General features: G+C 41.5%; 1 protein-coding gene across 1 annotated transcript; it reads right to left on the bottom strand.

Annotated features, from left to right (window-relative positions):
* Positions 1 to 187: 187 nt before the first annotated feature.
* On the bottom strand, positions 188 to 6,039 carry LOC108899934 (dual specificity calcium/calmodulin-dependent 3',5'-cyclic nucleotide phosphodiesterase 1C-like; the record flags this gene model as incomplete). Its single annotated transcript, XM_051068375.1, is given in 10 exon segments — positions 188 to 308; positions 846 to 947; positions 1,267 to 1,395; positions 1,504 to 1,535; positions 1,537 to 1,605; positions 1,853 to 1,992; positions 3,042 to 3,162; positions 3,790 to 3,856; positions 4,982 to 5,164; positions 5,926 to 6,039. Coding segments are annotated over 10 exon segments (1,078 nt in total), but the record flags the coding sequence as incomplete, so codon positions are not given.
* Between the last annotated feature and the right edge of the window lie 4,715 nt (positions 6,040 to 10,754).

The following is a 10,754-nucleotide window of genomic DNA, read 5'->3' as shown; positions in this document are numbered from 1 at the left end:
ATTTATACACAATTTAATTATCTTCTTTTACTCATTTTTTTTTTATATCAAAATGTTAGGACGTGACTGGTCATTGAGCTGTTGTTTTTGGATGCCCTGTGCTTACAGCGAAAAGAAGGACTAACCCAAGTAACATGTATGTATACATTTAACAGTGTTGCTGATGGCAACAATATTTGGAGACTACCTGTCTGAAGAACTCCTCTAGTAGGGATGTGGTCCAGTGGTGATGAAGTTCCCAGCGTTTGGCTGGGTGGCTGATGTCAGCGGTGTGCAGAAGCAGGGATAAGGCCTTTGGTTTGTCAATCCTGCAAATACAGTCAAGTCAGTCACTTCTGGGCTGCTGTCAATAATACAACCTGCTGCTGTCCAACTGCTGAAGAAAAGTCCTTGCCTAGCTTAACTTTGGAAGCTTGTGATATTCTGCAGTTTCTTGCAATTTCCTGTGTGAAGTGTCTGATTTTTAAAGAAGAAACAACAGGGCTCAAAATGGATTGTCATGCTAGTAACAGATGATACTCTGCTATTATGAGAGGTAAAGTGTTCGGCTACATTTTCGACTGAAGTGACCCCCACAAACTGTTAATGCAAAGTTGGAATATTGGAACATTAAGCTGAAAACAACCATTTGTTAATCAGGTGGCTTTCATTGAATGCCTAAAAAAGAATTTGGTCAACTTTAGGAGGAGGTTTAGACTATCCTGAAATCATGATATAGGTACTTCAACCCAACAGTGTCAGCATCCCCATCGAGGTGTAGAGGTTTGTGTGAGGCCGGTTTACAGCTTGGGGGACCATCAACAAAACTGCTACTGACTCACTCAGAGGTGAAACCCACTACTTACGCCTCAGGCTGTTGCAAAAGGCCTTTCATGGCTTTGATCTGCTGGAAGTGGCACGACATGTCAGTGGCCAGCACCATCTCCACTACCAGAGTCCGCAGCTCTCTGAAAGAATGAATGACAATGGAAAGCTGTACTTTGTGTTTAGTGCTATTTGGCACATGAGGAAATAATAGTATTGTAACACACTGAAGTGAGACAATGAACATGGGAAATTTTATTTGCTGAACATCAGCATATTAACACTGTTACAGTAAATATAGCAGCATGCTGCTGTCAGCATTTAGCTCAAGACCCTGCTGTCCAGCTGAGGGAGGATGCTTGTTGAATTCCATTAATTGATTGTAGCAGCCTTATAGACTGACTACTGTGACTCTTTGGTCTTGTTTTTATAGGTACAAAATGGAGACTGTCTTTCTCTCACCTCCAGTCATCTTTGGAAAGATTAGAGAGGATGTTCATTTCGTCATCGTTCTGTAGAAGGCGATAGGCAGCACTGACATGGTGGTTCTCCAGAACGGCTCGGTCATTGTACAACATGGCTGTGTCTGACCTGCGAAATCCCACACACATTCATCAGAAGGCCATATCTTTAAGAAAATGTTATTATTATTTTATTTTCACTGTCTAATCATGGACGCTTATTCAATGCTGAAATTACCTGGTCTGAATATGAAAGTTATTGGTGGTCCCCTGTATGTTCAAAGTCATGGATGGCAGCTGCAAAGATTATGGCAAAGATTTCCAACTCAGTTAGCCAGTGCTGACAGCAAGACAGACAGACAGACACACACAGAAAGAGGAAGAGAGGAAGGGAGGGAGAAAGAGAAAAGAGAGAGAGGTCAAAAGGAATAAAAAGCTGAGTGTGCTGAGTGACTGTAGGCACTCCTGGACGGCTGAGGCCTCTGTATAGCTCTCCTTAAGGATTAGTTGTAGTACTTGCTTCTGAAAAAAAAAAAATGTTTTCCAGTTTGTGCTTTGCATCGGCATTAACCCAACACCAGACTTACCACTATGCCAGTCTTGAGAAGGAAGTAATGGATGGTCTGTGTGACGTCGGCAGCATGCATCAGGTTGTGGTAGGGGTTCTTGTATTTGCTGTAGCCCACCTCCAACGAGTCCACAAATGATATGAGGCAGAGATGGGGACCTGACGTAGAGGCGACACAACAAAGAAGCATGATGACAAATATGACCCTCTCTGAGCCAGGACATACACAGTAGTATGCAGGTAGTAGTAATATGTAGTAAAAACACAAAATATTATAAGTCAAAGTTACAATTTAAGTAGGTGGTAATCAGAATACATTCTTAAAAATCAACTTACTGCCATATTTTCAGGGTCTAGCGAACAAACAAACCAACCAGCAAGTGGAGACCAGTCAATTCACAATAAGCATGACAGATACTATATTTCTGGCCTTGCTCTGAGCCAACACTGCAGATTTACATTTTTGTTATTTATATATATTCAAGTTGAGGGAAAACAGAGAAGGTTTCGGTTTCTGGTGCTATTTTTTATTTTAAAGAGGGTTTCTTTAAGGTGAAAGTGAAAACAAAATGTTCTATTCACATAGTTTTATTTCCATTTTCTTGTTTTCTGATTTTCACATTAATGACAAATATAATGCTGTTGAAAATAAAAAGGTAAGGCGAAAAATGAGGTCTTCCTCCTTGTTGCCTGGACCAAAAAAAAAAAAAAAAATCTGAGTGACCCCTGGGATCAGTCAATATGTTACTCACTTTGAGCAAATACATTACAAATAACATTAAGGGCATGTATTCTATAATCTGTAGTGAAATGCATAGTAACCCTCCAACAATGGTAGTATGCTCCCAACACCTGGTGGAGTTCCCCTTTAATGTTTGTGCCATCTGCTTTTGCTTGCAAATTTTAGTCTGAGAGTGGACACTACACACCGGGGGGGGGGGGGACAATGGTGAGGACAGTGCACACACATTTGTAAGCTCTGAGGGCTCCAAACTGTTTGGTCTCATGTTTCATAATTCATAATCTAACAGACCAAACCGCTCCTCTGCCACCTCTTCAGCATCTTTTCTTTTTTGACTTGTTGATGCTTCCATTCATCAACATAAAAGTTATTAGCACCTTGGAAATGGAATAATATATATACAATATCACAGGAACACATATCTGAAGTGACTGATCAAGGCAGTGGAAGTCGGCTGTTTGCTGGCATACCTTGAAACGATTGATCAAGTCGTATCTGGTGAGTAGTTCATAGAAGACAAATTTCAGAGCGTGGTCTCCGCTGGCATCATTCAATGCAAAAACATCAAAGGACCACATGTCTACATGCTAGAACAGACACATACAAACAAGTTTCATTAGCAAGTGAATATCAACACACCCATTCATCTGCTCATTGCAGCTGTACCTTATTTTTTGAAGTATCAGAGACAAGAAAACAGAAATATACGAGTGACGTGTCAGTTTTTGTATATAACCCTGAACCTGCGAAGAATTTATAGATGTGTGTGTCTTGTGATGGTTGCCTAGAAAATGCTATAGCTCTTTTATCTTAACCTCTGACCTTTCCTGGCTGCAATGTGTCATTAAAGTGTTGTTTCAAATTAACTTGCACGTCAGCGGTGTGGTGCGGTGTGGTGTGGTTCTTTTCTCATCAATAATTCATCATGTCGCACACTTAAAGCTCACCCTCTCTTCATCCCTCCACTCTAAACCCTCACTCAGCTATCAGTTCAATAATGAACTGATGGATAGTTGATGAATGAATTAAGATTTTTCAAACTCAGCACGTGCATGGCGTTAAAACTAATGTACAAAATGAACAATGCATGTCACTGAATTTGCATATAGTGAAAGAATGAAAGAGATCTAAAATATCATCTCATGCCATTTGAATATGAATCTGTTACAAGCTTTTCATTCACCGTACACGAACAGAAACACACACTGATATACCTTGAGAACAGTGATGACATTTGGAGGATAACTGAAACCAGTCATGTTGGAGGTTCGTCTGTACATCCTGTCACAGACATGTAACATACGCAGAGACACATACCACAACACAGTGTCAAAACAAGCCGGCACGCATCGAATGTATCAGCTAATGGCTAGTATGGCAAGAATTTCAGTTTTCTTCAAAAAAAATAAATAAATAAAATAAATTATATCTATCTCGTGATTATGCAGAGAGGGTTTGGAATTGGGATGTATGATGTTTATAAAATAATAAAATAAAACCAAACAACTGAGCAGAATTCCTTGATTGTAATACTTAGGTGTTAGAAACATTTGGCACTAGGTACATCTGCAATATTAAGTTGTGGAACGGACAGTTTATTCTGAGCTCATGATGCACTTGGTGTTGACGTCCACCATGAGATGTACTGACATCGACAGCGTCATTTCCCACTAATGACAGCAGAGGGCAGAAAAGACCAGAGTCTGACTACGGAATTACTGTTGTAGTTTTTGGAAGCAAGCTCAAGACACTACTTCCTTCCTAATCCTGAACCTGAAGTGGTCCTCGATACACCCTTCAGGACCATGCTCCTGGACTTGGATAGTTTAAACTCCATCCTAGCACCTCTGATGGTCTCAGTCATGTCCACCAGGATCCATCTACCCTCTGTCACCATACTCTCAGTTATTGTCTTATCCTTTATGGCCACATTTTACCCATCCTTTAACAGCTAATTCCAGCATGGGCCATTCACAACACATGTATTGTGTGATCAGCCAATAGTTAAATAACAAATAAGCAGACCCACTGAGAGTCTGAGGGGACAGACTGGAGTTAAATCCTGTTGGGACTTTTTGTTGATTTCTACCAGTCATTAACCTGAGTACAATGAAGGAGAAGTAATGTTACTGGTTTTCTATTAATGTTTTTCAGTGTGGAAGGCAAACTGAATATATATGCATACACTTTCAACTGTTATAATCATCTGTCACAACTGAGGAGGACTAAACAGTAGATTAATGTGCAAACCATATTAATTATATAAATACTACTAGATTATTTGTTATTAATAATGGATTAAATAATAAAGACTCATTATACTACCACCAGACCACAGCTTCCAGACATCAACAGAACCACACAAGACCCAACCAGATCATATGTAAGTAAACCAAACAACCAAACCTCTCCACAAAGATGCCAGCCTGCACTGCGTGGACGATGCTTCGGAAGCGTGGCTTGTCTTCGTTGCGGCGCAGGATCAGGCTTCTTTGCCGGGTAAAAGTGGAAGCCAGCCAGTCACGAACCTCTGATGGCACAGAGTCTGACTGGATGTCCCTCAGCTCATCCTCTGGATCCACCAGGCGCCTGCAGAAGAGGTAGATTCACAGAAACCCAAAACTCATACACTGTACAATTTCTGCTGGCTACTTTGCATATGAACATAAAATTATGACTTAGCACTATTGTACTATTTCTTTACTACTGACAGGACAAAATACACTAACAAAATGAAAATTACACCACCATCAGCACTATCAGAGCATCCTCCTTCCTCAGCTGCCATTTACACCAAAATTGAAAATATGTTGTTGGTCCCACTCTTTGCTCTGCGTAACCAAGATGGTGACCGTTGAGAGTGAAAAGTGTCTGTTGTTCCATACTCAACTTTTTGACTGTTATATTTACAGTGCACTGCATGTTTCCATACTTGTCAGTGTGAATGCACTTGTGCACTCAAAATAGCAGTATGGAAGTACATGACTTTAGATACAACAATTATCTTGGAATCTTATAACTTTTTATACAGAATGTGCAATTACTTTTTAAAACATAATGTATTCTTAAAAGAGGCTCATCACTTAAGTATCAGTGTTAACAGCAGAATATTATAGTAGTAAATACAATAATGTTCTGTAAGGAGAAAGGCCCACTTTAACTGGTATGTCTAAAAACAGCCCCCAACAAATCCTGCATGTTACAGCTTTAAGTAAAGAATCTGAATATTTCTTCCACCATTGCTCAAGTCTATCACCAATTATAACTGGACCAAGCAGTATTCAAGAGGAATTTCTTTTGTCTCACACAGTACATGTTGAAGTATGGTTTGATGAAAGAAAGTTCCTTGCCTGGTTTCCTCAAAATACAGATTTTCAAGGACTGAAGCAGCATATTCCAGGTTTTTCTTCAGGTCTGCCACAGATGCCTCCCCCCTCTCCAGTTGCTTTACAAGACATCGCAACCTGCAACATAGCCACCACACCAACATCAGCATCAAAACTCCATTTAAACAATACCACATACATTTGGAGTATAAAATCAGAAGCAAGGGAGACAATGAAATACCAGACATACAGCTTGTTACAAGCATTACAATCAGCTTTTGACAGATGGACTGTCACACTTTGATCCAGCAAATAAATCTTCACAGCTACAAGAAAAATTCAGATGAAATCTAATGTGGATATTTTTGGAACCTGGAGGAAGAATCATGTTTTTGGTGGCCTCCCAACCTTTCCTGTAGTGCCAGTATCACTTTAATGGTGAGTTCATTCACTCACTGAGTATATCTCGTCTTTCCATTTTGGGCAACTCCCATGAATTTGTTATCACCACCACCAAGGCAAAATGTTAAGATTCAGTTTTTCATAATATTATAAGCAGATTTAGATCACCACTCTCAGGCCAAACTGTATTTCTTGCATAATACATATGATGTTTGACATATGCATGTAATGTTAACACCAGGTCGAATTTTCAATTTGTCCAATACTTTAGTTATGACAATACTTGCAAAATAAATAGCAAAACATGCCAAAGTTCCAAAGTAGGTGAGTAAACATACTAAACATCATACCTAATAAGCACCCACTCTTTAACATTAATGCTGCAAGAGTCACTGCATTTTAATTCCGTAATATGCAAATTGTGCTGTGTGAGCGCTTGCCCAGGATTGGTGGGATCTTAATTCCACTTCCCTCTCGATGTGGCTGATCGTATTTTAATTCTGTAATATGCTAATTACGCTGTGTGAGCTCTTGCCCAGGATTGGTTGACCCGCCTCTGCTCCTGATTGGCTCGGCGTCTCTGCGTACATACCACTCCAACGACGACATTACCAGGAGAAAACCCGGTGAACTTGAATTTGAACATTTGAGGGATTAGCATAAATCTGACAAAATAAACTTAATCAGCGAGTTTCCTCGTCATTTTGGGGATGTTTCCGCACCAACCACTGTCCTGAAACATGACACTGACATACAACCCGCTCGGCCCATTAATAACGCCACCACTCATTTAGAAAAAGGCCCAGTGTTTGTTACAACATGGTTTAGCAGTGCCTAGTGCCACTCCATGGAGCTCCCCAGTTTGTTGGAGGAGAAATCTGATGGTTCTCCTCGCTTTATCACAGATTTTCGCATGGTTAATGCTGTCACAGTCTGAAGACTCCCTCCCTCCCTCACTTTAAATCTAGCTAAGTGCGAGTTTTGCAAAACCACTGTCACCTACCTAGAGAGACAGGTAGGTCAGCCATTTCCGAGTTTCCTGTTCCCACCACGAGGCATGCCCCGCGCAGATTCTTCGGTATGGCCGGTGTAACTTTTCCTTGGTTGTGAACTCCTTAACAACACTGCTCAGTCCAAATGTCAGGTTTATGTGGACACCCAAGCGTCAGCATGTATTAGAAAGTGTTAAGTTTCTTCTGTGCCATGCAGCTGCACCCCGACCTCACTCGTTCAAATTAGCGCTCGATGCTAATGCTGTTGGAGCCGGGGCTGTTTTGTTGCAGGAGGATAGTAGCGCCGGATGCGGTGGGCCTTGTTGGCGCAAGATTATAACTTAAAAATTCGTGTAAGCATGACGCTGTGTAAATAAATGTAGTGTGTGACTAAATTATAATTTAATATTTTCAGGAAAGAGATGTTTTAACTCTTGTTAATTACTCTTTCTCGGACGTTAAACGCATATTACTTCAGTTATATGCAAATTGTACTGTGTGAGCTCCTACCCAGGATTGGTGGGATCTTAATTCCACTTCTCTCGCTCTGTAGCTAATTAGGGCCCGAGCAACGAGTTGCGTGGGCCCAACGGGGCCATGCAACGAGTTGCAAGGACCCTCTTGTTTTCGGTCTGTTTATTATTATTATTAGGGCCCGAGCAACGAGTTGCGTGGGCCCAACGGGGCCATGCAACGAGTTGCAAGGACCCTCTTGTTTTCGGTCGGTTTATTATTATTATTATTATTATTTTTTTTTTCTTCTTTTTCCGCCTCTTTGATCGCCTTTTTGAGGGCCTTAACATGCGTCAAAACTCCTGAAAATTTGCAGACGCGTCAGGCACGGCGAAAAATTTAATAATTTAGGGGTCTTGAGCATGGGTGTGGCAAAATGGCCTCGGTAGCGCCACCTACATTTTTAAACGGAACAGCCCCTCAAGCCCGTTGCGCCTAAAAATCTGAAAATCTGCACACATATGTAACATCCCATGACGCACCAAAAAGTCTCTTGGAGCCATATCCTAAACCCAACAGAAAGTATTTTTATTTTGACCGGAAGGTGAAAAAATTGTGTGTTTTTGGCCATTTCCAGGGGTCGCTTGAACGCGAACTAGTCCTAGACGCATTATCCGATTGACTTCAAAATTTGATAATTTGTTCTTAAGACATAGACGAAGTTAAATTGCAAAAGTTTCGGACTTTTCATTGAAGGGCGTGGAAGTTATGGCCCCTCAAAGTTCGATCACTCGCCACAAAACAGGAAGTTGCTTTAAATTTGCTATATTTCGGCCATACTTTGTCCAAACTGCATCAAACTTTACAGGATTGTTAATGGTACCTATCTGCACACATCCATATGTCAATATTCATACAATTGTTGTAGCGCCACCTATTTATAGCAGGAAATGACATATTTTATAGTGTGATGTCCAGTTTCTAGACGGGTGACCAGATTCACTTCAAATGTTGTCAGCCCCTCCTTGACGATTTTTGGAAGACGTCCTCCGAAAATTGTGAGTTTTGGTCGAAGCATGTGCCTGTTCTGGCCCGTCAAAGTTCAGAAACCCAACTTCCTGTTTGAAACCTCAGATTTTGGGGTAACTTCCTGTTGCGACTCTCTACTTTATCCTATAGATGGAGCCATTGTATTACTCTTTGATGGATTTTTGGAGGGGGGTCTCTGTGTGTGTGTGTGTGTGTGTGTGTGTGTGTGTGTGTGTGTGTGTTTGTGTTTGTGTTTGAGGGGGGAGGGGAAGAGGAGTTGATTGAGTCTGTGAGAAGCTGCCACAGAGAGGTTACAGTCAGGAGAGCCAAGAGCTGCTTTACACGCGGGATAAAAACTTCAGTTAAGATTTGAGCTGTCACTTGAGAAAGCATCATGCCAAAAACTAAGGAAATCACTGTAGACTTGAAGAAAAGAATTGTCGATGCTCAGGAAGCAGGAGAAGGATATACAAAGTTATCACAGCATTTCCAAGCGTCAAGAACTCAAATGAGAAGCATCACCGAGAAATTCAAGGAGAGCCACACTGTGCAGAACAAGCCTGGCAGAGGTAGGAAGCCAAAGATTTCAATGACCCTGGAAAGAAAACCAGTGAGAGACCTGTCTAAAAACCCCATAAACGCTGCCAAGACACTAGTGAATGACTAAGTTAAGTCTGAAATTGTAGCCTCAAAGAAGATTACATGAATTCATGTAATCTTACCATATGTCTCCCCTTGACCAAAGCTGAGCGTGGATTGATGCTGTCTTTACAGTTTGGTTTTGATCAGTTAGGAAATTTCACAAGGGGTCAGCTGATTTTTTCGTGTTACTCAGTGTACGGCAACAGGAAAAGTGCATGTCTACATCCACCGGCGTCGAGGTGAACCAGCTGAATATAAGCCACTCAAGTTGACGACAAGTGCATTGAAAAGTAAAAGCTGCTGGCCTTTACCTTTTCTTTGTCAAAGCGCCTGTTCAGCCAGTAGTTAGTAAAGTAATATTTTCAGCGTTGTCCACAGTCTCATGACATGTTTAACAGGAAGCACAGCACGCTGGTTAAGCTCATGGCAAACTGTTACTAACAGCTAAAATGAAAGCTTGTCTGTATGTAGTCTAACTGGTTAGTTTGTCACTAATCTCCAAATTTTGCAAATTGCTATAAACTTCACTCTCTTAAACCAGTAACAGTCTGAGCTGGACTGATAGGGGTCTGTATGGATAAAGATAAAATCCTAATGATACCCATCCCTACAGCTGGTTAGTGGCTTCGCCCTGACTTTAGGCAGATGAGAAATTCACTATTCAAATAAGTTCATTATAAGCCTTGTTTAAGCATAAATGATTTATATATGCACCCAATAACAGAACTTAAAAAAATGCTTTTGCTCAAAGCTCAAAGCTTGTAAAGTCAGGTTAAAACTGAGTTTTATCTCCTTTTGGGAGGGGGTATCTCTCTCTGTGTTTGTGTGGGTGTGTTTGTGTTTGTGTTTGAGGGGGGAGGGGAAGAGGAGTTAATTGAGTCTGTGAGAAGCTGCCACAGGGAGGTTACAGTCAGGAGAGCCAAGAGCTGTCACAGATGATGAGCTCTGAAAAATATTATCACAGAAAATAATTAGCATAAAAGCTTTTATTTTAAATTTTTACATCTGGGAAGTGTGAACTGTTACGCCAGCGTGTACCCTGCGACCTGCGTTGACTCCGCGGTTGCCGGGGTCCCGCGGTCGCCGCTCCCCCGACGGGCACCGGGTGCGAGGGCCCGTTCAACGCTGCTCGCAGCTTTAATTAGGGCCCGAGCAACGAGTTGCGTGGGCCCAACGGGGCCATGCAACGAGTTGCAAGGACCCTCTTGTTTTCGGTCTGTTTATTATTATTATTATTATTATTATTAGGGGCCCGGTAGCAACGGAGTTGCGGTTGGGCCCGAGCAACGGGGGCCCATGCAACGAGTTGCAAGGACCCTCTTGTTTTCGGTCTGT

Source organism: Lates calcarifer, unplaced genomic scaffold (genome assembly GCF_001640805.2).
Source record: "Lates calcarifer isolate ASB-BC8 unplaced genomic scaffold, TLL_Latcal_v3 _unitig_4488_quiver_3642, whole genome shotgun sequence".
Classification (NCBI taxonomy): Eukaryota; Metazoa; Chordata; class Actinopteri; family Centropomidae; genus Lates; species Lates calcarifer.
The sequence above is the reverse complement of the archived record's forward strand: the minus strand, read 5'-3'. Positions and strand labels throughout refer to the sequence as shown.